General features: G+C 42.6%; 1 protein-coding gene across 5 annotated transcripts in view; it reads left to right on the top strand.

Annotated features, from left to right (window-relative positions):
• LOC118365737 (signal-induced proliferation-associated 1-like protein 2) overlaps positions 1-12,090 on the top strand; it is a 110,687-nt gene extending 98,597 nt beyond the window's left edge. For 2 of the 5 annotated variants that reach the window (XM_052490183.1, XM_052490179.1), the window contains 6 exons: positions 316-447; positions 2,772-2,798; positions 5,198-5,260; positions 8,894-9,014; positions 10,006-10,087; positions 10,679-12,090. In XM_052490183.1, coding sequence (XP_052346143.1) covers positions 316-447; positions 2,772-2,798; positions 5,198-5,260; positions 8,894-9,014; positions 10,006-10,087; positions 10,679-10,828 — 575 coding nt within the window. In that variant the 3' untranslated portion in view covers positions 10,829-12,090. The remainder of the gene's footprint in view (positions 1-315; positions 448-2,771; positions 2,799-5,197; positions 5,261-8,893; positions 9,015-10,005; positions 10,088-10,678) is intronic. The other 3 variants (XM_052490180.1, XM_052490182.1, XM_052490181.1) reach the window with 3 other exon arrangements.
• Positions 12,091-24,739: the final 12,649 nt, after the last annotated feature.

Raw genomic sequence — 24,739 nt, 5'->3', positions numbered from 1 at the left:
TATGGATAACTCTGTGATGTTTGTCTTACGCTTTGGTGGAAAGTGCCTGTCTTTCATTCGTTAAGATATCATCTTATTTAAACTCTACTTGTGTTTTTACTGACTTTGAAACCTAAAACCCTGAAATGACTTCGGAAATCTGCAGGCAGTTTGGGCTTAATATAGGAGCAGGTGTTCCAAGTGGAGAATGGATGAGCACTGATGTCTAATTATCGGTAGACAGAAGGGAGAGTGGGAAAGAGGGAGAGGGAGAGAGAACCAAATCGGTGAGCTTGTCAGTCACTTATCTAAACCCGAAATGTCTCATCTCTACAGATGAGCTGTGGTTCTCTGACAGCTCCCTGGCCGACCGCTGCAAAATGGCTGATGGCGGTCTGATGCCTCTCCCGGAAGCAGTGTCTGGCCTGGACTGGTCCCATCTTGTTGATGCCGCAAGGGCTTTTGAAGGTAAGGACAACGTCTAGATTCATCATCATCATTAAACAAAACTGAGTACTTATTCACTGTTTGACCTTTTGATGCTCCCAAAAGCTTACCCAGCTAACAATTAACATGGCCTAGAACAGTATCGATTTTTTTTTGTCAGGTACCCATTTGGTGGTGATGTGAGAACATCAGAAGGGGAATCTTCACATTTGTTGGGAAATGATACGTTTGGACGATGTCAAAATGAAAATATCCCTTTAGACAGACTTTCTTAAAGCACTTAAAAGCTGGACCAACAAAGGTTAGGGGAAGGTTATCCCCTGACCGACCATAAACGTTATCTCCCTACCTAGCAGAAATGTTCTGGGAATGCAGAAATGTTAGCTAGGTGTAAGTGGTGCCTGATTTAACATTTGCTGCTACCAAGGTTCTTCCTGTCAGGTGTCATACTGTCAAAGGCTGTCAGATCTTTTGTCCCCAGTTCTCATCAGGCTTTCAGGGCTTGAACTGTTACATTTACCCTTTTGTTCACTCAGTATTTGTATTTATTATGGATCCCCATTAGTTGCTGCCAACAATTCCTGGCCTTTATTCGGTGTCCAAATCTACTCTGGTCAATTTTATGGATCTAATTTGGCGTGAAATTTAAAGTGCGAAAAGACCATTATAAAAGTTGTTTTTCTTTTCTCTTAATGTTCAGATGGGATTTCAATGTCCGTCATCCAATTCAAGTCTGCCAAATTCATTTGCTGAAGCGACTTGACGTGAATTCAAATTGACCCCCAATATCATCTTGACCCAGTCAAAATCCTCAGTCTCTCCCATTGTCTGTGTCTACCTCGAGGTGCTAATTAGCAGGAAGTGGAAGGAGAGAGAGAGTATTTGGGGACTTGAGAAACGAAGCATTGTATGACAATGGAGCGCACAGCAAGGAACCATTTTGCCAATTCGTGCCGTAATTGCACCTCTTGCTTGCACACTTTCTCTGGTAATTATAGCCTCGCTACCTCGTCCAACTGTGTTTCTGGTCATCTGGAATTACAGGGTGATGTACTCACAATGTTGTTTTTTCCTGCAAATGGCTCCTGCTTCCTTCATGACCAACAGATGTTTATAGACTGGATAGTTTGGACCCGTTGACCACGTTTTTTTCACCCTGAGCAACGAGGGGCGGGGCCGGGGACATGGATTAGCATCGGGCTGCACAGCAGCCTTCGATTTGTGTAGAAGTCAACACCAGAGAAAAGAGGGGGAACTCATTGTCTTGGAGAGTCGTGGTAGTGTTGACCCTAGCGTTATTATGCCGTGTCGTTTAATTGGCTTGTTTTGTTTCGTGTCGCCCGCTGTGTGCTCTCAAGGCAGTGTTGCTAAGCGCGCAGAGACTCTAGCATGCTAGCCCTCATTAGCATGCTGGGGGAAAAGGGCAGGGTGAGCATTAGTAGCAACAAGCGAGTATTATTTATGTTACCGTAGACCTACGCATGCTAGAACAGGACAAATGGTTCACAGTCAAGAGTGCAGCAGAGCAGACACAACACAGACATTCCTCTCTCCTTGTGCGTCTCATTCTTCAGTTGTGATTCATATTTATCAACGATAAACTTAACCTCAAGATTTATCTTAGACTGTTTGTCTTCCATATTGAACATTACAGAGAGAATGTCATGGGATGTTTTAGTTGTTTCCAACTCACTATAGGCTAGTCTTTTTAAGGAAAAGGAATACCTGGCTCTGTTCTAGATCTCCCTCTTTTACTTTCCCCCTTTCCCTCTTTTGTGTTCTTTGTTTTCCACTATGACAATCACTTCACCTGTGATTTACTTCGGTCAATGTTCAGACTCAATTAGAACGGAGTGATTGTTAAAAGGAAGAAAGAGGGACGTGTAATTATGGGTGGTTTTCAAAGCTTCAGTCTCTCGCTTGGCTCTCAGAAGCAACTTCGGTGAGACACTTATCTTTAGTGAGAACCACTTTCATCTCTCTTCCCTCTCGCTCTTTACCCCTCTCTCGCAATTCCCTTTTTCTCTCTCCCCTCTTCTCCCTCCTTAGCGAGAATAATCTTAGCGAGAACAGCTCCCATCCCTTTCCCCTTCTCCCTCCTTTCTGTCATCAAATACCACATTCCAAATCCACGTCACCTCTCAACGCCATCCACATATTGAGAAGACAGATGCAGGTGGGGGATGGTTGGTGCTGCCCTTTCGCAAGAAACTTAACCTCACTTTCCTCAACCTCATTTTCCCCGGCTTTCTAAATTGATATATGATGCCCACTCGGACATCTGCTAGGCTATTCTGACTTCTCACAAGCTTAGTCTGTTTTTTCTTGTCTTCTTCCCTATCCAGAATTGTCCTATGCTCTCTATCTGGAAGGTAACAATAGTGTGCTGTGCCATGCCAGTGACTAAGGAAGGGTACTGGCTTCTAGTGTTTCTCCACTCGACAACCCATCTGACTGCGCTTTATTGTTCTAGCCCAGTGCTAATGCACTTGATTCAACTTAGCCACGGGCTGTTTGAGTTGTTGACTAGTTGAATCGAGTGTGTTAGTTTTTGTGGGCTAGAACAAAAATGTGCAGTCATGTGGGTCTTTACAGCTGGAGTTGAGAATCACTGGCTTATAATGCCTTCGGAAAATATTCAGACCCCTTGATTTTTTACACATTTTGTTAGGTTACAGCATAAACATTAATTAAACAGTTTTTTCCCCCTCATCAATCTACACACAATACCACATAATGACAACGCAAAAGCAGGTTTGGACATTTTTGCAAATTTATTAAAATAATTAATAAAAACAATTAAATCACATTTACATAAGTATTCAGACCCATTACTCAGTATGTTGTTGAACCACCTTTGGCAGCAGTTACAGCCTTGAGTTTTCTTTGATAAAATGCTACAATCTTGTCACATCTGTATTTGGGGAGGTTCTATCATTCTTCTCTGCAGATCCTCTCAAGCTCTGTCAGGTTGGATAGGGAGCGTTGCTGCACAGCTATTTTCAGGTCTCTCCAGAGATATTTGAACGGGTTCAAGTCCGGGCTCTGGCTGGGCCACTCAAGGACATGCAGAGACTTGTCCTGGAACCACTCCGGTGTTGTCTTGGCTGTGCGCATAGGGTCATTGTCCTGTTGAAAGGTGAACCTTCGCCCCAGTCTGAGGTCCTGAGTGCTCTGGAGCAGGTTTTCATCAAGGCTCTCTCTGTACTTTGCTCCGTTTATCTTTCCCTCGATCCCAACTAGTCTCCCAGTCCCCGATGCTGAAAAACACCACCACAGCATGATGCAGCCACCACCATGCTTCACCGTAGGGATGGTGCCAGGTTTCTTCCAGAGGTGACGCTTGGCATTCAGGCCAAAGAGGTCAATCTTGGTTTCATCAGACCAGAGAATCTTGTTTCTCATGGTCCGAGAGTCCATTAGGTGCCTTTTGGCAAACTCGGGGTATCATGTGCCTTTAACTGAGGAGTGGCTTACGTCTGGCCACTCTACTGTAAAGGCCTGATTGGTGGAGTACTGCAGAGATGGTTGTCCTTCTGGAAGGTTCTCCAATCTCCACAGAAGAGCTTTGTCAGACCCAGGCCCTTTTCCCCCGATTGCTCAGTTTGACTGGGCGGCCAGCTCTAAGGATAGTCTTGGTGATTCCAAACTTCTTCCATTTTAAGAATGATGGAGGCCACTGTGTTCTTCAATGATGCAGAAATGTTTGTTGGATCCTTCCCCGTGATCTGTGCCTTGAAACAATCCTGTCTTGGAGCTCTACGGATAATTCTTTCGACCTCATGGCTTGTTTTTTTTCTCTGCCATGCACTGTCAACTGTGGGACCTTATATAGACAGGTGTGTGCCTTTCCAAATCATGTCCAATCAATGGAATTTACCACAGGTGGACTCCAATCAAGTTATAGAAACATCTCAAGGATGATCAATGGAAACGGGATGCAAATGAGCTCAATTTCGAGTCTCATGGCAAAGAGTCTAAATACTTATGCAAATAAGGTATTTCCGTTTTTTTTTTATTTTGTATACATTTGTAAAAAATGTCTAAACCTGTTTTCACTTTGTCATTGTGGGGTATTGTGTGTAGATTGCTGAGTTTTTGTACATTTTTCAAAATCCATTTTAAAAGACTGTAACGTAACAAAATGTGGAAACGGTCAAAGGGTCTGAATACAGTCCCAAGGCACTGTGTATTATACTGTGAGTGGGGCCTTAACTGTGTGAAATCCAGTTTGCTCTCATATTTAACCCGCAGCCTGCTCGTGCCCTCTTCACCCCCCCGAGAGAGTGGATCCAGGTGGTAAATACAGTGCTGTGAAAAAGTATTTTCCCCCTTACTTATTTTCTCTATTTTTGCATATTGTTGATACTGAATGTTATCAGATCTTAAAACTTTATCTAATATTAGGTTTTGTTGAAGATCTGATAATGTTCAGTATAAAAGAATATGCATAAAATAGCAAAAATTAGAAAGTAGCTCCATAATTGTTGCTTTTAGGATAGACTCTGACAAAGGCTTAGGGATGGGAGCTAACCATAGCACCTCCACAGGATCCATTCTACTCTACATCACTCCCTATTAGTCACGCTCTCCACCTTCATGGTTGCAAGATTGGACTGCTTAAAAGGGCTGCACCAGAATGTGCCTTTCCTTAGAACATTGCTTTTGGAGCATTTAAGTGCTACTGTAGGTTAATTTGCACTGAAAGTTGACTGTACACAGTGTGGGTAACTGAACTGTATCTGAGGGATGTGCTGTCTCCTGTTTTCAGGTCTGGAGCTCGACAAGGATACCAGTCGTCTGTGTGATAAAGACTGTCCAAAAGACTCACTAGGTGACATGACATTTTGCTCCGTGAGGCACTCTATTCTTCACTGGAATTCCTTGTCTTTTACTACCACTAGTTAGTTACTGGCAATAAAACTTCTTTCACCTTTACTGCCGTTGGTGCTTTTGCTATTACTGCTATGGGACCTCCACAACTGCTACAATTTTATTTAGTGTTGAAACCAAATCAAATGAGGGTTTTTACAAGCATTTCTGTAACACTACAGCAGCTACTACTACCACTGTACATCTATCACCACCTTCTAGCTGCCTAGTGCCTCTGCCTTGTGCCTCTGCCTAGTGCCTCTGCCTTGTGCCTCTGCCTTGTGCCTCTGCCTAGTGCCTCTGCCTTGTGCCTCTGCCTAGTGCCTCTGCCTAGTGCCTCTGCCTTGTGCCTCTGCCTTGTGCCTCTGCCTAGTGCCTCTGCCTTGTGCCTCTGCCTTGTGCCTCTGCCTTGTGCCTCTGCCTAGTGTCTCTGCCTTGTGCCTCTGCCTTGTGCCTCTGCCTTGTGCCTCTGCCTTGTGCCTCTGCCTTGTGCCTCTGCCTTGTGCCTCTGCCTTGTGCCTCTGCCTAGTGCCTCTGCCTTGTGCCTCTGCCTAGTGCCTCTGCCTTGTGCCTCTGCCTAGTGCCTCTGCCTTGTGCCTCTGCCTAGTGGCTCTGCCTAGTGCCTCTGCCTAGTGCCTCTGCCTTGTGCCTCTGCCTAGTGTTACCTCAACCACTTTTTCTGTTGTGATGTTTTCTCCTGTTAACTTTTGTTCCAGCCTTACACTAAAACGCCTGATTAAACTGCTCTCCTCTTCTAATCTGGCATTTCCCAGCAGTTAAGAACATTATTGAAGTTGAGATGTGTGTCATGGTATTTAAAGCTACGCTATGCAGAAATCTCTCCGCCATTTCCTGGTTGCTAAAATTCTAATAATTTGACAAATTTCAGTTTGTGACAAAACAAGCAAGGGTAGTGTAGAGAATCATTGTACCATCTAAACTGCTGTGAAATGTATATTCCATAACCAAAAACATTTTACACTAAACAAAAATGTAAAGTCATGTTTCATGAGCTGAAATAAATGTTCCATATGGACAAATAGTTTATTTCTCTCAAATTTTGTGCAAAGATGTGTTTACATCCATGTTAGTGAGCATTTCTCATTTGCCAAGATAATAAATCCACATGATAGGTGTGGCATATCAAGAAGCTGATTAAACAGCATGATCATTACACAGGTACACCTTATTACATTTTTACATTACATTACATTTAAGTCATTTAGCAGACGCTCTTATCCAGAGCGAATTACAAATTGGTGCATTCACCTTATGACATCCAGTGGAACAGCCACTTTACAATAGTGCATCTAAATCTTTTAAGGGGGGGGGTGAGAAGGATTACTTTATCCTATCCTAGGTATTCCTTAAAGAGGTGGGGTTTCAGGTGTCTCCGGAAGGTGGTGATTGACTCCGCTGTCCTGGCGTCGTGAGGGAGTTTGTTCCACCATTGGGGGGCCAGAGCAGCGAACAGTTTTGACTGGGCTGAGCGGGAACTGTACTTCCTCAGTGGTAGGGAGGCGAGCAGGCCAGAGGTGGATGAACGCAGTGCCCTTGTTTGGGTGTAGGGCCTGATCAGAGCCTGGAGGTACTGAGGTGCCGTTCCCCTCACAGCTCCGTAGGCAAGCACCATGGTCTTGTAGCGGATGCGAGCTTCAACTGGAAGCCAGTGGAGAGAGCGGAGGAGCGGGGTGACGTGAGAGAACTTGGGAAGGTTGAACACGCTGCGGCGTTCTGGATGAGTTGTAGGGGTTTAATGGCACAGGCAGGGAGCCCAGCCAACAGCGAGTTGCAGTAATCCAGACGGGAGATGACAAGTGCCTGGATTAGGACCTGCGCCACTTCCTGTGTGAGGCAGGGTCGTACTCTGCGGATGTTGTAGAGCATGAACCTACAGGAACGGGCCACCGCCTTGATGTTAGTTGAGAACGACAGGGTGTTGTCCAGGATCACGCCAAGGTTCTTAGCGCTCTGGGAGGAGGACACAATGGAGTTGTCAACCGTGATGGCGAGATCATGGAACGGGCAGTCCTTCCCCGGGAGGGGAAGGTTGAACACCGTCTTGCCGAGGTTCAGCTTGAGGTGGTGATCCGTCATCCACACTGATATGTCTGCCAGACATGCAGAGATGCGATTCGCCACCTGGTCATCAGAAGGGGGAAAGGAGAAGATTAATTGTGTGTCGTCTGCATAGCAATGATAGGAGAGACCATGTGAGGTTATGACAGAGCCAAGTGACTTGGTGTATAGCGAGAATAGGAGAGGGCCTAGAACAGAGCCCTGGGGGACACCAGTGGTGAGAGCGCGTGGTGAGGAGACAGATTCTCGCCACGCCACCTGGTAGGAGCGACCTGTCAGGTAGGACGCAATCCAAGCGTGGGCCGCGCCGGACATGCCCAACTCGGAGAGGGTGGAGAGGAGGATCTGATGGTTCACAGTATCGAAGGCAGCCGATAGGTCTAGAAGGATGAGAGCAGAGGAGAGAGAGTTAGCTTTAGCAGTGCGGAGCGCCTCCGTGATACAGAGAAGAGCAGTCTCAGTTGAATGACTAGTCTTGAAACCTGACTGATTTGGATCAAGAAGATCCTTATGATGGTGTCAATAAAATGGCACTCTAAAATTACACAACACAATGCCACAGATGTCTCAAGTTTTGAGGGACCATGCAATTGGCATGCTAACTTCAGGAATGTATACCAGAGCTGTTGTCAGAGAATAGAATGTTAATTTCTCTACCATAAGCCGCCTCCAACGTCGTTTTAGAGAACTTGGTAATCCAACCAGCTTCACAACCGCAGACCATTTGTATGGCGTTGTGTGGGCAAGCGGTTTGCTGATATCAACGTTGTGAACAGAGTGCCCCATGGTGGCAGTGGGGTTATGGTATGGGCAGGCATAAGCTACGGACAACCAACACAAAAGCATTTTATCAATGGCCAATTGAATGCACTGAGATACTGTTACGAGATCCTGAGGCCCATTGTCGTGCCATTCATCCTCCACCATCTGTACACAATTCCTGGAAGCTGAAAATGTCCCAGTTCTTTCATGGCTTGCATACTCACCAGACATGTATGGGATGCTCGGGATCGACGTGTACGACCACGTGTTCCAGTTCCCGGCAATATCCAGCAACTTCACGCAACCATTGAAGGGGGTGGGACAACATTCCACAGGCCACAATCAACAGCCAGATTAACTCTATGCGAAGGAGATGTGTCGTACTGCATGAGGCAAATGGTGGTCACACCAGATATTGACTGGTTTTCTGATCCACGCCTCTGCCTTTTTTTTGTGTCTGTGAAATCTATAGATTAGGACCTAATAATAATAATAATAAAAAATCTAATGATTTCTTATATGAAATGTAACTCAGTCAAATATTTGAAATTGTTGAATGCTGCATTTATGTTTTTGTTCACTGTATTTTCAGCCATTTGAAGCTGGTGTGCAAAACTAACAGTCGCAATAAACGAAACGTAAGAAAGGGATGCATAGAAATAGAGCACATAGAACAGATCTACCCACCCCCCACCCCCCAAAAAAAGTTACCTATTGCGGATTTAATAGTATTGTGTGTGTGTGTTTTCTTTAGCAGTGGACCAGGGTTCACTCTGCTCCATGTTGGACGTGGAGCAGGCCCAGCAGGCCATGGAGCTGTCCCGTGAGCTGAGTCGGAGGGTGGCTGCGTCAGAGGCTGCCGCTCTGGAAGCAGGGTAGGTGTACTGCGCCTTTGGGTGGGGCAGGCAGTTAAAGGAGCTTGACTTAGTAGAGAAGGGATTTAGTTATTGAAGGTCTTACATATGCGCATGTTTAACACTACTTACTGACTGAATGCACTGACAATAGCATGAATGCCGAAATATTGTTCATCCTCCTCTAAAGGAATCACTTTTATGATAAAAAAAATCTGATTACAGGCCCAGTGTAGTCAAAAATGTGATTTTTCCTTCTCTCTGTGTGTGTGTGTGTGTGTGTGTGTGTGTGTGTGTGTGTGTGTGTGTGTGTGTGTGTGTGTGTGTGTGTGTGTGTGTGTGTGTGTGTGTGTGTGTGTGTGTGTTAAAAAAAAATCACATTGTGGTTGGAGTAATACTGTGAAATTGTGAAAAATATGATAATGCCTTTCTAGTGTAAGAGCTTTTTGAAAGACTGCCTAAAATGTCTGCCTGTTTTGGTGGGATGGAGTTTTGGCCTGCCTGGTGTCAACACAAATGAGCTAATAGACCAATAAGAAAGAGTTCCAGACCTCTCTGCCAATATCAGCTAGTTTTCAATGTTCTCCTCCCCACTCAGACCCCTCCCAGACACTCCTAGCAGTCCTTCTTGGAAAAATGGCTCTTTGCTAAGAAGCTATTTTTGTTTATGTTTGACTATTTTAATTTAAAACAATCACAGTAAGGTGCTTAATTGTAAAAATGTAAACATTTTCATAAATGACCTTCACTTCACATAAATGACCTTGAGTGTGGACCTACAACACTATTCACTTAAATATGTTTTAAGTCAGTGACCTGGTCACACCTGAAGTTAGCTAGTAAACAATACCGTTTTTTGTCAGTAGTTATACTCCACTTCAAAGAGTGGTGTAATTGATGCTATATAAAAGCATATACCAATAAAGACAGACATAACGAAGAGGTCAAATTCTATAGACTGCTCTATAGACTCGCAAAACATGAAAAAGCCTGTCTCTCTATCTCTATATAGGGATGGTTCTCCTGCTCTGCTCACTGGCAAAGTCATCCAACTGGAAGAGATCCTCAGACAGCTTCAGTTCGACCTGCGAAAGGTATAGTCAACTCCCCGATGCACATCAGCAATGTGTCCAGTGAATCGCTTAGCATGTATAACAATAATAACATGGTCATTTAGCTGATAGCTGCACATCCCTTTGGATGAAAGTAAACACGTGAATCAGTATACTACCATGATACACTAAAATGGTCTGTACAATTAGCTGTTGTTTTAAAATGTATGCTTCTCTGTTGGTGTATGTTGTAAATCATACAACCCCAGCGAAAACCAGTTGTCATAGTCAGGTGGAATATTGATTGTAAAAAGGACGTTTTGTCAGTTTTTTCAGCAACCAGAAAAATAGGTCTTTATCTGACCAGATAAACAGCAAGAATATGATTGCTTTCCCATGATGTGGTGACGTCGTCATATAATATGCATCTTTACCTGGCTATAACAGAGACCAGTTGCTTGTAATCTGGTTATATTTTGTATTCTCATTCAGAAAACCAGTGTACAACCAGACAATTATGTCACAATGAAGCCAAATCTTGTCTACTGTGACAAATGATGATCATATGTATAGCCAATGTCATCGTGCCAGGTTGCGTAATAACCTGTGTGTGTGTGTGTTCCCTCTCCACAGGAGCAAGAGGACAAGGCCATGTTGCAGGAGCAGGTCCAGCACTTGCGTCAGGACAACATGCGTCTGCACGAGGAGAGCCAAACGGCAGCCGGCCAGCTCAGGAGGTTCAGCGAATGGTTCCTAAACTCGGTCGACAACAAGAAGCCCTGAACAACAACAAAAAAAACACTGACACACTGCAACATGACCGTTAACTCCACATTACCTGAGCCAGTGGCATGTCAAGAGGGACGATGTCTACAGTGATTCAAAGTGAATAGCCATCGCATGAGTGCGAGAAGTTGCGAGTTAGCGTGCTAATGCTAGTAGCATTGTTTTGTAATCAAAACAACAACATGAATTAGTGTAAATATACCAAGGGGACGGGGGAGGGTAAAGAGATACATTTATAGAAGGTTAAAATAAAGAAAGGGAAGAATGCTTCAGATCTCATGTTTTTTGGATATTTGGTTATAGGAAGGAACATGTGAATTAAAAAAAACAAATGAATGTAACTTATGTGAAATCTATATTCTTTTGTCGAATAAGGCAAGTGTAAACTTATCGGTTCCCTCAGTAAACAACAATGAAAAGAAGTTCACCCAAATACATTTACTCAACTTTACCTTGACTTTTAATGCATTATATAATAACCAGGAAATAACTACGGTGTTACAAGGTTCTTGTATAAGTTTTGTAAATACTCCACTTTTGAACAAAAAAATTAAATTGTCCTAGCAATAAATATGGTGATAGTCACAAAACTGTTATTAATGGTTAGCACTGATTGTGGTGTTGTCGAAATTGCGGTTGTATTGGATTACTTGGAAGTGTTTATTTTGCAGGAACAAAAACGTGCCTGACTTTAACCAGTGGTGTATGGATACTGTAGTCTTTTCTGTTGTTGTAGTCCCTCATCTTTTTCCAACCCCACACCTTGTCCACCACTCTCACTAATGCTGTCTACCATGATTTTATGACCTTTTTGTTTTTGCCACAGAGAAAAGTATTCTTATGCAGTCGATCCTGAACACTTGCAGGTACATAAGGTACCACCAAGTGTACGAATTATGTATTTTCAATGCCAAAGTGTGTTTGATGTTCTTTGTACAGTACTTTAGAGAAAGTGTCTTGTATTTAACACTCTTATTTAAATTTACCCTCCAAATTGTTTATTTTAATATTGAGTATTTTGATCCTTTCTGCACTAAAACAATTAATGGCTCCTTATTGGCAATGTCTGTATAGTTGGCAAGAGATGAGATATAAATACTATATACTTATAAAGGGTTATTTCTGGGAAGCCCAACGTTTGGATGCTGCTAGAATACAGCCTGTTGTTTTGTAAGCCTTTCTTTCTTTGTAAGATGTTTTGTTAAAGATGGGACAAAATGTTTGCTTTTTTAATAAATGTAGGATGTTGGAAAAAACAAAATGGACTCAACAGTGACATTTAATTCCAGCGACAACGTTTGTGAGTATTACGGTATTTTTTTTGTAATGTTCCGTGTTGTTTTGCAGACAAATTGTGTCTTAAACAGACATCCTATAGTATGCCCCTGACTATAATCAGTGCTAGACACTGTTTGATAAGTGGCATGCAGTCGTTTAGAGTATTGAATTATGGGTAACACTTGTACAGGGATCATATCTTCGGCACAATTGGGAATCCGCATAGTGCCTTCCTTTTTTATAGGTCAGGCCATTATTCAAAACAGCTCCTCTCTCCAAAGGATCTAGCAAAAAGTGATGCCTGGCTGGCTGGAAACGGGTATTCTGGAGTGTAGCACACTATCATCAAATCTTGTTAGACCCAGATGGGCCGGCAGTGTCCACAAGCATCACCTAGATAAGCCTTGAATTATTCATGGCTTGGAAGAAATATCATTATAATATTTTCGCAATAGAATTTTCAGATCTGGATCCTGGAGCCATGTTAAACGAATAAAAAATATAGATTTGCCCCAAAATGATGGTACTGTAAAGTATTTGGCTCAGAGGTCTCTGAGGAGTAGGGCTATCAGCTATTATGGCAAGGTGACACAAGTGAAATTTTGCTCAGTGCAAATAGCTGTCAAACTTGTGTCTTGTACTGGAGAATTCACACGATAGTAATCGGACTATAATTGTTTTTATTCCTTTTCGATTAGACTTAACATATTGGAAAGTCTTGTGTGTTGAGAAATCAGAGCATAGTATTTTCCTAAAACCTCACACAACCAAACTAGTCTCTTATGAAAACCTTGAATACATTCTGAATACAAGGCCTAGATTTGGTCGACACCAGTTTACCTCTTAAGGATCTCTACAGATCGGTGTCCCACCCTCGCGACGGTTGAGCTAATGTGCGCTAGTGTAATTAGCATGAGGTTGTAAGTAACAAAAACATTTCCCAGGACATAGACTTATCAGATATTGGTAGAAAGCTTAAATTATTAATCTAACTGCACTGTCCAATTTACAGTAGCTATTACAGTGAAATAATACCATGTTATTGTTTGAAAAATTATTAATAAACCAATTAGGCACATTTGGGCAGCCTTGATACAACATTTTGAACAGTTCTTTGGACCAGTCTAAAACTTTGCACATACTGCTACCATCTAGTGGCCAACATCTAAATTGCACCTGGGCTGGAATAATAAATGATGGCCTTTCTCTTGCATTTCAAAGATGGTACAATTTGTATTTTATTTTGTGTTATCTTTTACCAGATCTATGTTATATTCTCCTACATTAATTTCACATTTCCACAAACTTCAAAGTGTTTCCTCTCAAATGGTATCAAGAATTTGCATGTCCTGAGCAGTTACATTTGGGTATGTCATTTTGGTGAACATTTTAAAAAGGGGTGGATCCCTATCATGTCCAACTAAGAAGGCAACATACTCTCATTGTGTCCAACAGATGAGCCATTATGTATGGCAGATTGAGAACATTCCCATCCCTTAGGGACAATAACCTGTGGTATGGTGGGGAAGTCTACAGATATCAGCCCATCCTGTCTACAACAGCAGGCCTATGTCCCAGATGCCTCTCCTGCAGCCCCCAGCCACCCAATTTAGGTCCCATTACCTCACCTCTCCACATCAAATCAAACTTTATTTGCCACGTGCCGAATACAAGTGTAGACTTTACAGTGAAATGCTTACTTACAAGCCCTTAACCAACAGTGCAGTTCAAGAAGAAGAAAATATTTACTAAGTAGGCCAAAATAAAATAACAATAAGAATAATAACGAGGCTATAAACAGGGGGCACTGGTACCGAGTCAGTGTGCGGGGGTACAGGCTAGTTGAGGTAATCTGTACATGTAGGTGGGGGGAAGTGACTATGCATAGGTAACAAGCAGCAGTGTACATGGGGTCAATGTTAATTGTCCGGTGGCGATTTTCATAAATTGTTCAGCAGTCCAATGGCTTGGGGGTAGAAGCTGTTGAGTAAGCCTTTTGGTCCTAGACTTGGCGCTCCCGTACCGCTTGTCGTGCGGTGGCAGAGAAAACAGTCTATAACTTGGGTGACTGGAGTCAATTTTATGGGCTTTCCTCTGACACCACCTATTATTTAGGTCCTGGATGGCAGGTAGCTTGGCCCCAGTGATGTACTGGGCCATTTACACTACCCTCTGTAGCACCTTACAGTCAGATGTCAAGCAGTTGCCATACCAGGCGGTGATGCAGCCAGTCAGGATGCTCTCGATGGTGCAGCTGTAGAACCTGTTGAGGATCTGGGGACCAATGCCAAATCTTTTCAGTCTCCCGAGGGGGAAAAGTTTTTGGCATGCCCTCTTCACGACTGTCTTGGTATGTTGGGACCATGATAGTTCGATGGTGATGCGGACACCAAGGAACTTAACTCTCAACCCGCTCCACTACAGCCCCGTCAATGTTAATGGGGGCCTGTCCGGCCTGCCTTTTCCTGTAGTCCACGATCAGCTCCTTTGCCTTCCTCACATTGAGGGGAAGGTTGTTGTCCTGGCACTAGACTGCCAGTTCTCCGATCTCCTCCCTATAGGCCGTCTCATCGTTGTCGGTCATGGTTGTGTCGTCAACAAACTTAATGATGGTGTTGGAGTCGTGTTTGGCCACGCAGTCGTGGGTGAACAGGGAATACAGGTGGGGACTAAGTATGCTTGAGTGTTGTTTGCCTCAAAGTGAGCATAAAATGCATTTAGCTCATCTGGTAGGCTCGCGTCACTGGGCAGCTCGTGTCTGGGTTTCCCTTTGTCGTCCGTAATAGTTTTCAAGCCCTGCCACATCCGACGAGCATCAGAGCCAGTGTAGGAGGATTCAATCTTAATACTGTATTGACGCTTAGTTGTTTGATGGTTCGTCTGAGGACATAGCAGGATTTATTATAAGCATCTGGATTAGTGTCCCACTCCCGCCTTTAACTTGATGCCGATGTTGTCTGTAATCCATGGCTTCTGGTTGGGATATGTACGTACAGTCACTGTGGGGACAACGTCATCGATGCACTTTTTTAAAATGTATTTTTTTAACCTTTAGTTAACTAGGCAAGTCAGTTAAGAACAAATTCTTATTTTCAATGACGGCCTAGGAACAGTGGGTTAACTGCCTGTTCAGGGGCAGAACGACAGATTTGTACCTTGTCAGCTCGGGATTTGAACTTGCAACCTTCCGGTTAAGAGTCCAACGCTCTAACCACTAGGTTACCCTGCCGCCCCACTTATTGATGAAGCCGATGACTGAGGTATTCTTCAATGCCATTGGATGAATCCCAGAACATATTCCAGTCTGTGCTATCAAAACAGTCCTGTATTGTAGCATCCATGTCATCTGACCACTTCCGTATTGAGCGAGTCACTGGTACTTCCTGATTTTGTTTTTGCTTGTAAGCAGGAATCAGGAGGATAGAATTATGGTCAGATTTGCCAAATGGAGGGCGGAGAAGAGCTTTGTATGCATCTCTGTGTGTGGAGTAAAGGTGGTCTAGCATTTTGTTTTTCCTGGTTGCACGTGACATGCTGGTAAAAATGTGTTAAAACTAATTTAAGTTTGCCTAAAGTCCCCGGCCACTAGGAGTGCCGCATTTTCGTCTTTGCTTATGGCCTTGTAGAGTTGGATGAGAGCGGTCTTAGTGCCAGCTTCGCTTTGTGGTGGTAAAGACGGCTACGAATAATACAGATGAGAACTCTCTTGGTAGATAGTGTGGTCGACAGCTTATCATAAAGTACTCTACCTCAGGCGAGCAATACCTCAAGACTTCTTTAATATTAAACATCGCGCACCAGCTGTTATTGACAAAAAGACACACACCCCTACCCCTCGTCTTACCAGAGGTAGTGTCTCTGTTCTGCCGGTGCATGGTGCCAGCTCTATATTGTCAGTTTCTTCATTCAGCCACTCTTGGTGAAACATAAGATGTTATAGTTTTTAATGTCCAGTTGGTAGGATCATCTTAATAGTAGCTCATCAATTTTATTTTCCAAAGATTGCATGTTAGCAAGGAGAATGGGAGTTTGCTCGCTCACCTCTGGATTCTCAGAAGGATGCCTGATCTGCATCCTCTTTTCTGGCGTCTTTTCTTCATGCAAAAGGCGTGGATCCGGGCCTGTTCCAGGCAAAGCAGGATATCCTTCTCGTCGGATTCATTAAAGGAAAAAGTTTATTCCAGTCCGCGGTGAGTAATCACTTTTCTGATATCCAGAAGTTATTTTCGATCATAAGAGACAATAGCAGCAACATTATGTACACAATAAGTTTTTTAAAATAAGTTACACAAAAAATAACAAAATTGCACAATTGGTTGGCAGAATGTAAAACCTCAGCAGTGTTCTTTGGTGCCATCTTCTCTGTCATGTGGTTTGACCACATATGTAAAAAGTGGAGGAACCGAGAGAGACACACACCCACTCACACATGCAATTGGGAGCAGACACACACGCATGCACGTTGTTGAAGTCCAGGAGGAGTAGCAAGGTTTGGTTGGAGATGAAAAAGAGAGTAAAAAAAATGAGGGCCCGAGAGAAACAGAAGGACAGGAGGAGAAAAGCGATCAAACAGGAGATGCATCCTGCAAGTAGGGGAAGACAAATGGGCCAGTGGAATAGTTCGAAGTTAGCTTTTTTTAAAAGATCAATGGAAGAAAAATTGGATGGATGGAGTGCTGAATATTGAATGGATCTCCATTGTCACCCCCTTTACTCTAGCTCATGTTTCACCTTCCATTTCAAAACCCCAGCGTTCTCCTCAGTGGAGCCGATCAGAGTATTTTTGAGCATTTTGGTGGTTGTGTGGGAAACGGATAGAGCACCTGCCGCAATGACAAAGTGTTTTTAGGATGAGAGCCCCGACCCGAGAAGTGTGACATGAAATGAGAAGATGCTGTGTACCATCCTTCCCAATGATCCCATGTTTTGAACAAAGAGTTGACTTAATGGAACAACACTTTACAAAGATGCTTGCGAAGCACAAGGCACGCTAAATCCCGAACAGAAGCGTTCAACCGAAGGGAAAAAGAAAGCTATGCAATGTTGTAAGTGCCGGAGTTTGTCATGGAGAGGGATCTATAATTCATAGGTTCGATGAACTGATTTAATGAAAAAATGCTGCGAGAGAGGGAAAACAGATCAATGCATTGGTATTTTTCACTGAGTTCTACACACACAATGGAAAGCAGGAAGTGTAGAGAAAGATCAGAGACCTCTATATGGCTCGGGGTTAAAATGCAAATTGTGCAATGGTTTCAGCTGTGGTGCCCCAAAGGTTTGGGCTTTCTAGGCCAGAGTGTATTCTCAGCAGTGAGCTTTAGGTCAAAATGAGAACATTTTTCTAATAATAATCATGGGAATGCAATGGTAATTTGGAGCATATTGCTGTGTATGTGACCGACCGTGTATCAAAGCTTAATCTAAGCATCATTAGGGCTCCATCAACTTTGCTTTTCACTGCGCAGTCCTTTCAAATAAGTTGGAACATTGTTTCTCCCCCGAACTAATCAAGGGCTTGATGATAAGTTGAGTGGTTGGAACAGTTAAAATGGGATAAAGCAGAAGTTAAACGTGCAACCTTTCGGGTACACAAGGACCAGGATTGAAAAACGTTGATGTCTTATCTTCTCAGAAAATGGCAAAGCCAACCGAGGTTTAGGGCAGGCCAGACTCATGAAAAGGTTCAGACAAAGTCACATCTCCCGACGGTCCTACAGGGAGAATTCAGCAGCTCTACTACCAAGCTTAGCCATGTTGACAGTTTGGTCCGGTGCCCTGAATGAAAAATTCCCGAAGCTATCTGTCAGTAGAGTTGTGAAGAGTTCTTAATTGATTACATACAGATACATTACGGAGTCCATAAGCACAGATGAAGGATATCAAGGATCTGGAAAGATTCTGGATGGAGGTGTAATATCCCTCCCAATGTGTTCTCCAATCTCATAAAACATTTTAGAAAACGGCTCAGTGTTAGGAGGGTGCTGCAGTATTGATTATAGGGGGTACAATCCGTTTGACCCAGTCTTTTTGAGATATGTTATATTACTTGTTTAACAGAATCTATTTCTCCGATCAATTGTATTAGTATATAATAATATAGTTTAGCAGTTTATGGATTATGTGCCTTACTCAATGGCATAACGGCAGTAGGTGGCACCTCACTCCCGCCAGATTGTTCCCCGTTAACCCTTTGTTTCCTGGCCTGCCTGAGGCTACTGCCTCATATAAAATGAAATACATGTTGGTCCCACTTTAAACAAAGTATAATTGTATATAGCACACATAAAGATAAAGGCTTCATAGGCACTACAACAAGGCTTCACAAATCTTCTATAAGCCTATGTCATACTCTATAAATCGTGTATAAAGGGTACGTAACAATTCCCGCAGTATGGTGAATTGCCAAATCTAACATTCTACAGCATTCATAGGGTATGACATAGGCTTATAGATGACTTGTGAAGCATTTATGTAGTATGTATGAAGCCGTACTCCGTTTGAAGTGGCTCCCATATTTTCAATAAAGTGTTTAAAGTCGCTAATAGACTTATGTTGTGAGCTATACATGCATGTGATCACGACTTGAACAAAAGCATCAACTCGATCTGCTCTGAGTTGTTGTACTTTGACTTTCCCACGGGATGTATCACCATAGAAACGCAGCATTCCTTTTATAATTGGCACTGGGACACATAAAAGGAATATGGCTTCTACTGTGGCATCAATGCATTGAAATCTGTCAGCGTCTCTCACAACCACAATACCGGTCCACACATGGCGACAATCCAATCAAGACAGCCACAGGTCCAGATGTCAATGTCTCTGTGTACAGTACATATTTCTATCTATTTTTCTGCATAGGTTATCTAAGCATAGGTCTTTACCTGTTCAATTGTCATTTAAATGAATGATCCACGTTGATTATTTAATAACGTTTATGCCCTTAGTAGTTTAGTACAGCTGACACACTGATATATACTATCATAACCCAAGAATTAAAGCAATTTTGTTATTTTCTAAAGTCTAGCAACCTTGCCAGCAAGCATGCCAGCTAAGATACTTAGACAAGCTACTCTTAACTGGATTGATAGCCTGAAATGGCTTGGTAGCTAGTAATGAGATTGGGAGATTGGGAACCTATCTAGCTGGCTAGTTAAAGCCAACTTGATAAAATTGCTAGGTATTTCAGCGAAACACCAAAACGGTTTTATTTATTCATCAAAAAGGAATCAATAGGCTAACATAGCTTGATCAATTTAATTTACAAACGTACCTCCTGGGAGTCCTTCCCATCACTGGCAGCTAAAATCAAATCAAACCCTGTGTGTTTTACTCAACACTCTCTCCCCCTCCACTGATGATAGTGTATGCACACATTAGAGAATCTAGTGTCCTGCCTAGCATACCTTTGCTCCATGGTGCACCTTGGAAGAAACCCTGACAGATCTTCTTTTTATAAATAATTGTGATCAAACGTGGGCTTAAAAATTGAGTTTAGTAATTAATTTAACATCTGAAAAATTAAGAAACAGGACAAATCTTAGCGGCATGACACCTCTGGGTGTGCTGCAATTCAGCATCAGCCAGTGGGTTTTGTAATCGACACCATTTATATGTAACGGAGAGTCTCATCTGGACTGGAGAAATAGAAGGCTTATAATAAAGCCCCGTGGAGATACCGCCTGTTCCATCTGTTTTTTTCCTGCTGAAAACATCTGGGCCCGAATTCACAAAATACTTCTTCAGAAAAAACCCAAGAAGTGTCTGGTCTCTGCTTTTCTCTAGCATCTGTATCCAGAGTATTCCTTAGTTTGCATTGTTAAGGCAGAAGATAAGGAGATTACTTTTTCCACATTTTGTTGTGTTACAGCCTGAATTTAAAAGATTTTATATATATTTTTTTTTCCAACAACACAATACCCCATAATGTCCAAGTGGAATTATGTTTTTCAAAAATGAAAAGCTGAAATGCTGTTATGGCAAGCCTAAATAAGTTCAGGAGTAAACATTTTCTTAACAAGTCACAAAATATGTTGCATGGACTCTGTATAGACCAGGGAGGTTTCCCGATGCCTTGCAAAGAAGGGCACCTATTGGTACATGGGTACAACAAAAATCAGACATTGAATATCCCTTTGAGCATGGTGAAGTTATTCATTACTCTTTGGATGGTGTATCAACTTAAAGTGAAATAAAGGTTAAATAAAATTACAATATAAAATCAATATACCCAGTCAATACACAGATACAGGCTTCCTTCCTAACTCAGTTGCCGGAGAGGAAGGAAACCTCTCATGGAAAGATCTGAAATTGGTTGTCTAGCAATAATCAACAAAATTTTTGAAAAGAATAATGGGCAAATGTTGCACAATCCAGCTCTTAGAGACTTACCCAGAAAGACTCACATCTGTAATCGCTGCCAATAGTCATCTACAAAGTATTGACTCAGGTGTGTGAATTCATATGTAAATGAGATATTTCTGTATTTAATTTTCAATAAATTAACAAAAATGTCTAAAAACATTTTTTCATTGCAGTTTATCATTATGGGATATTGTGAGAGAAAAAATATTTAATCCATTTTGAATTCAGGCTGTAATATAATAAAATGTGGAAGAAGTCAAGGGGTATGAATACTTTCTGAAGATAACCTTAGTTATCTTTGTTTTCTTTATTATTTTGTTAGGTCAGGGTTTGGCAACGGTGGTTTGTGTAGTTTTTGTATTGTCTAGGGTTTCTATGGTATCTATGGTTGCCTACGATGTCTATGGTTGCCAACGCTAAACAGAGGCAGCTGTTTATCGTTGTCTCTGATTGCGGACCATATTTAGTTAGCCATATTCCTTGGATAATTTGTGGGTTGTTATTCTATGTTTAGTTGCCTATTCTGCACTAGCCATATTGCTTCACGGTTCATTTTGTTTGTTTAAGTGTTCTCCGTTTTAATAAAAGAAGAATGTACTCATCTCACGCTGCGCCTTGGTCTCATCGTTATGACGAACGTGACAGAATAACCCACCAAACCTGGACCAAGCAGCATGAAAAGGGAGGATCAGCGCTTGGTGGAAAAATGGACCTGGGACGAAAGACTGGACGGTAAAGGATCCTGGACGTAGGAGGATATTTTGCCGGGAGAGGATCGCCTACCATGGAGGCAGGTGGAAACAACGCAGGAGGAACGGCGAGGACTCAGTGTAAAGAAGGGGGGCGGCGTCCAGAACCAGAGCCGCCACCGAGGTTAGATGCCCACCCAGACCCTCCCATATAGGTACTGTCACACCCTGACCTTAGTTATCTTTGTTTTCTTTATTATTTTGCTTAGGTCAGGGTGTGACGAGGGTGGTTTGTGTAGTTTTTGTATTGTCTCGGGTTTTATGTATGTCTAGGCGTTTTTATATGTCTATGGTTGTCTAAGATTGGTTCCCAATCAGAGGCAGCTGTTTATCGTTTTCTCTGATTGGGGACCATATTTAGGTAGCCATATTCCTTGGGTATGTTGTGGGTTATTGTCTGTGTAGTTGCATGTCAGCACTAGTGTTTATAGCATCACGTTCGTTTTGTCATTTTGTTTAAGCGTTCTTCATTTTAATAAAATAATGTATTCATCTCACGCTGCGCCTTGGTCTCATCGTTATGACGAACGTGACAGACAGTGCCATTCTGTTGCCCTGTATGTTGGTTAAATCTGTTTAGTTTTAGCTTTTGCATAGTTGAGGGTCGCAATCTCACTCAACTACAGTGAAGTTAAAAATTTAATAATTAAGAGTAATAATTAAGATTATGCCTGTGATCGTTGTATGGGACAATATACAAACTTTTTCAGAAAGAAAAAGTTTGAATACCAAACCCACATTAAAAATATTAAGTTAATTAAAGTAAACTGTAGTGTACTGTATAATACTATACTCCACACTGTAGTATCCCTTGATCATGTTTAGTACTTACTATATAATTTTGTAGTGAACTATAGAATATTTTACTCCACTCTGTAGTATTCCTTGATTGTGTAGTGCTGACTATAGATTTTTTTTGTATACTGTAGAACAGTGGTTCCCAAACTTTTTATAGTTCCGTACACCTTCAAACATTCAATCTCCAGCTGCGTAACCCCTCTATAGCACCAGGGTCAGCGCACTCTCAAATGTTTTTTTTTGCCATCATTGTAAGCCTGCCACACACACACTATACGATACATTTATTAAACATAAGAATGAGTGTGCGTTTTTGTCACAACCTGGCTCGTGGGAAGCGACAAAGAGCTCTTATAGGACCAGGGCACAAATAATAATAATCAATCATTTTGCTCGTTATTTAGCCTTCTTACATATAAAATATTATTTGTTCATCAAAAATCGTGAGTAACTCACCACAGGTTAATGAGAAGGGTGTGCTTGAAAGGATGCATCTAACTCTGCAATGTTGGGTTGTATTGGAGAGAGGCTTAGTCTTAAGTCATTCATCACAGAGTCATCCACACAGTCATCCACACATTCTGTGCCTGTATTTAGTTTTCATGCTAGTGAGGGCAGAGAATCTACTCTCACATAGGTACGTGGTTGCAAAGGGCATCAGTGTCTTAACAGCGCGATTTGCCAAGGCAAGAAACTATGAGCACAGCCCTATCCAGAAATCTCAGTGGCTTCTGATTAAATTAAATTTTCACAGAATCGCTTGCTGCAATTTCGATGAGGCTCTCTTGTTCGGTAAGTGGACTGGAGGCAGGGCATGAAAGGGAAAACGAATCCAATTGTTTGTGTCGTCAGTTTTGGGAAAGTGCCTGCGTAGTTGCGCACCCAGCTCACTCTGGTGCTTCGCTATATCACATTTGACATTGTCCGTATGCTTGAGTTCATTTGCACCCCAATAAAATCATACAATGATGGAAATACCTGTGTGTTGTCTTTCTTAATGCAGGCAGAAAAGAGCTCCAACTTCTTAATCATAGCCTCAATTTTGTCCCGCGGAGAATCCCTGTAATCCTAGATTCAGATCATTCAGGCAAGAAAAAACATCACCCAGACAGGCCAGTCGTGTGAGAAACTCGTCATCATACAAGCGGTCAGACAAGTGAAAATTATGGTTAGTAAAGAAAACTTTAAGCTCGTCTCAAAAAAATAAACGTGTCAATATGTTTCCATCTCCATGCTTCATGGTTGGGATGATGTTCTTGGGGTTGTACTCATCCTTTTTCTTCGTCCAAACACGGCGAGTGGAGTTTAGACCAAATACTGTATTTGATACATCAGAAAAGCAGAACTTAATATTTGGTACAGAGACCTTTGTTTGCAATTACAGAGATCATACGTTTCCTGTAGTTCTTGACCAGGTTTGCGCACACTGCAGCAGGGATTTTGTCCCACTCCTCCATACAGACCTTCTCCAGATCCTTCAGGTTTCGGGGCTGTCGCTGGGCAATACGGACTTTCAGCTCCCTCCAAAGATTTTCTATTGGGTTCAGGTCTGGAGACTGGCTAGGCCACTCCAGGACCTTGAGATTCTTACGGAGCCACTCCTTATTTGCCCTGGCTGTGTGTTTCGGGTCGTTGTCATGCTGGAAGACCCAGCCACGACCCATCTTCAATGCTCTTACTGATGGAAGGAGGTTGTTGGCCAAGATCTCACGATACATGGCCCCATCCATCCTCCCCTCAACATGGTGCAGTCGTCCTGTCCCCTTTGCAGAAAAGCATCCCCAAAGAATGATGTTTCCACCTCCATGCTTCATGGTTGGGATGATGTTCTTGGGGTTGTACTCATCCTTTTTCTTCGTCCAAACACGGCGAGTGGAGTTTAGACCAAAAAGCTATATTTTTGTCTCATCAGACCACATGACCTTCTCCCATTCCTCCTCTGGATTATCCAGATGGTCATTGGCAAACTTCAGACGGGCCTGGACATGCGCTGGCTTGAGCAGAGGGACCTTGCGTGCGCTGCAGGATATTAATCCATGACGGCGTAGTGTGTTACTAACTCTCAAAGAAAACTAATGGTTTTCTTTGAGACTGTGGTCCCAGCTCTCTTCAGGTAATTGACCAGGTCCTGCCGTGTAGTTCTGGGCTGATCCCTCACCTTCCTCATGATCATTGATGCCCCACGAGGTGAGATCTTGCATGGAGCCCCAGACCGAGGGTGATTGACCGTCATCTTCAACTTCTTCCATTTTCTAATAATTGCGCCAACAGTTGTTGCCTTCTCACCAAGCTGCTTGCCCATTGTCCTGTAGCCCATCCCAACCATGTGCAGGTCTACAATTTAACCCTGATGTCCTTACACAGCTCTCTGGTCTTGGCCATTTCTTTTATACAGGTAACGAGTTCAAACAGGTGCAGTTAATACAGGTAATGAGTGGAGAACAGGAGGGATTCTTAAAGAAAAACTAACAGGTCTGTGAGAGCTGGAATTCTTACTGGCTGGTAGGTGATCAAATACTTATGTCATGCAATAAAATGCAAATTAATTCCTTAAAAATCATACAATGTGATTTTCTGAATTTTTGTTTTAGATTCCGTCTCTCACAGTTGAAGTGTACCTATGATAAAAATTACAGACCTCTACATGCTTTGTAAGTAGGGAAAATCTGCAAAATCGGCAGTGTATCAAATACTTGTTCTCCCCACTGTATATCCACAG

The sequence above is a fragment of the Oncorhynchus keta genome, chromosome 32 (genome assembly GCF_023373465.1).
Source record: "Oncorhynchus keta strain PuntledgeMale-10-30-2019 chromosome 32, Oket_V2, whole genome shotgun sequence".
Taxonomy (NCBI): Eukaryota; Metazoa; Chordata; class Actinopteri; order Salmoniformes; family Salmonidae; genus Oncorhynchus; species Oncorhynchus keta.
Note: the sequence above shows the minus strand (reverse complement) of the source record. Positions and strands in the feature narration are given on the sequence as shown.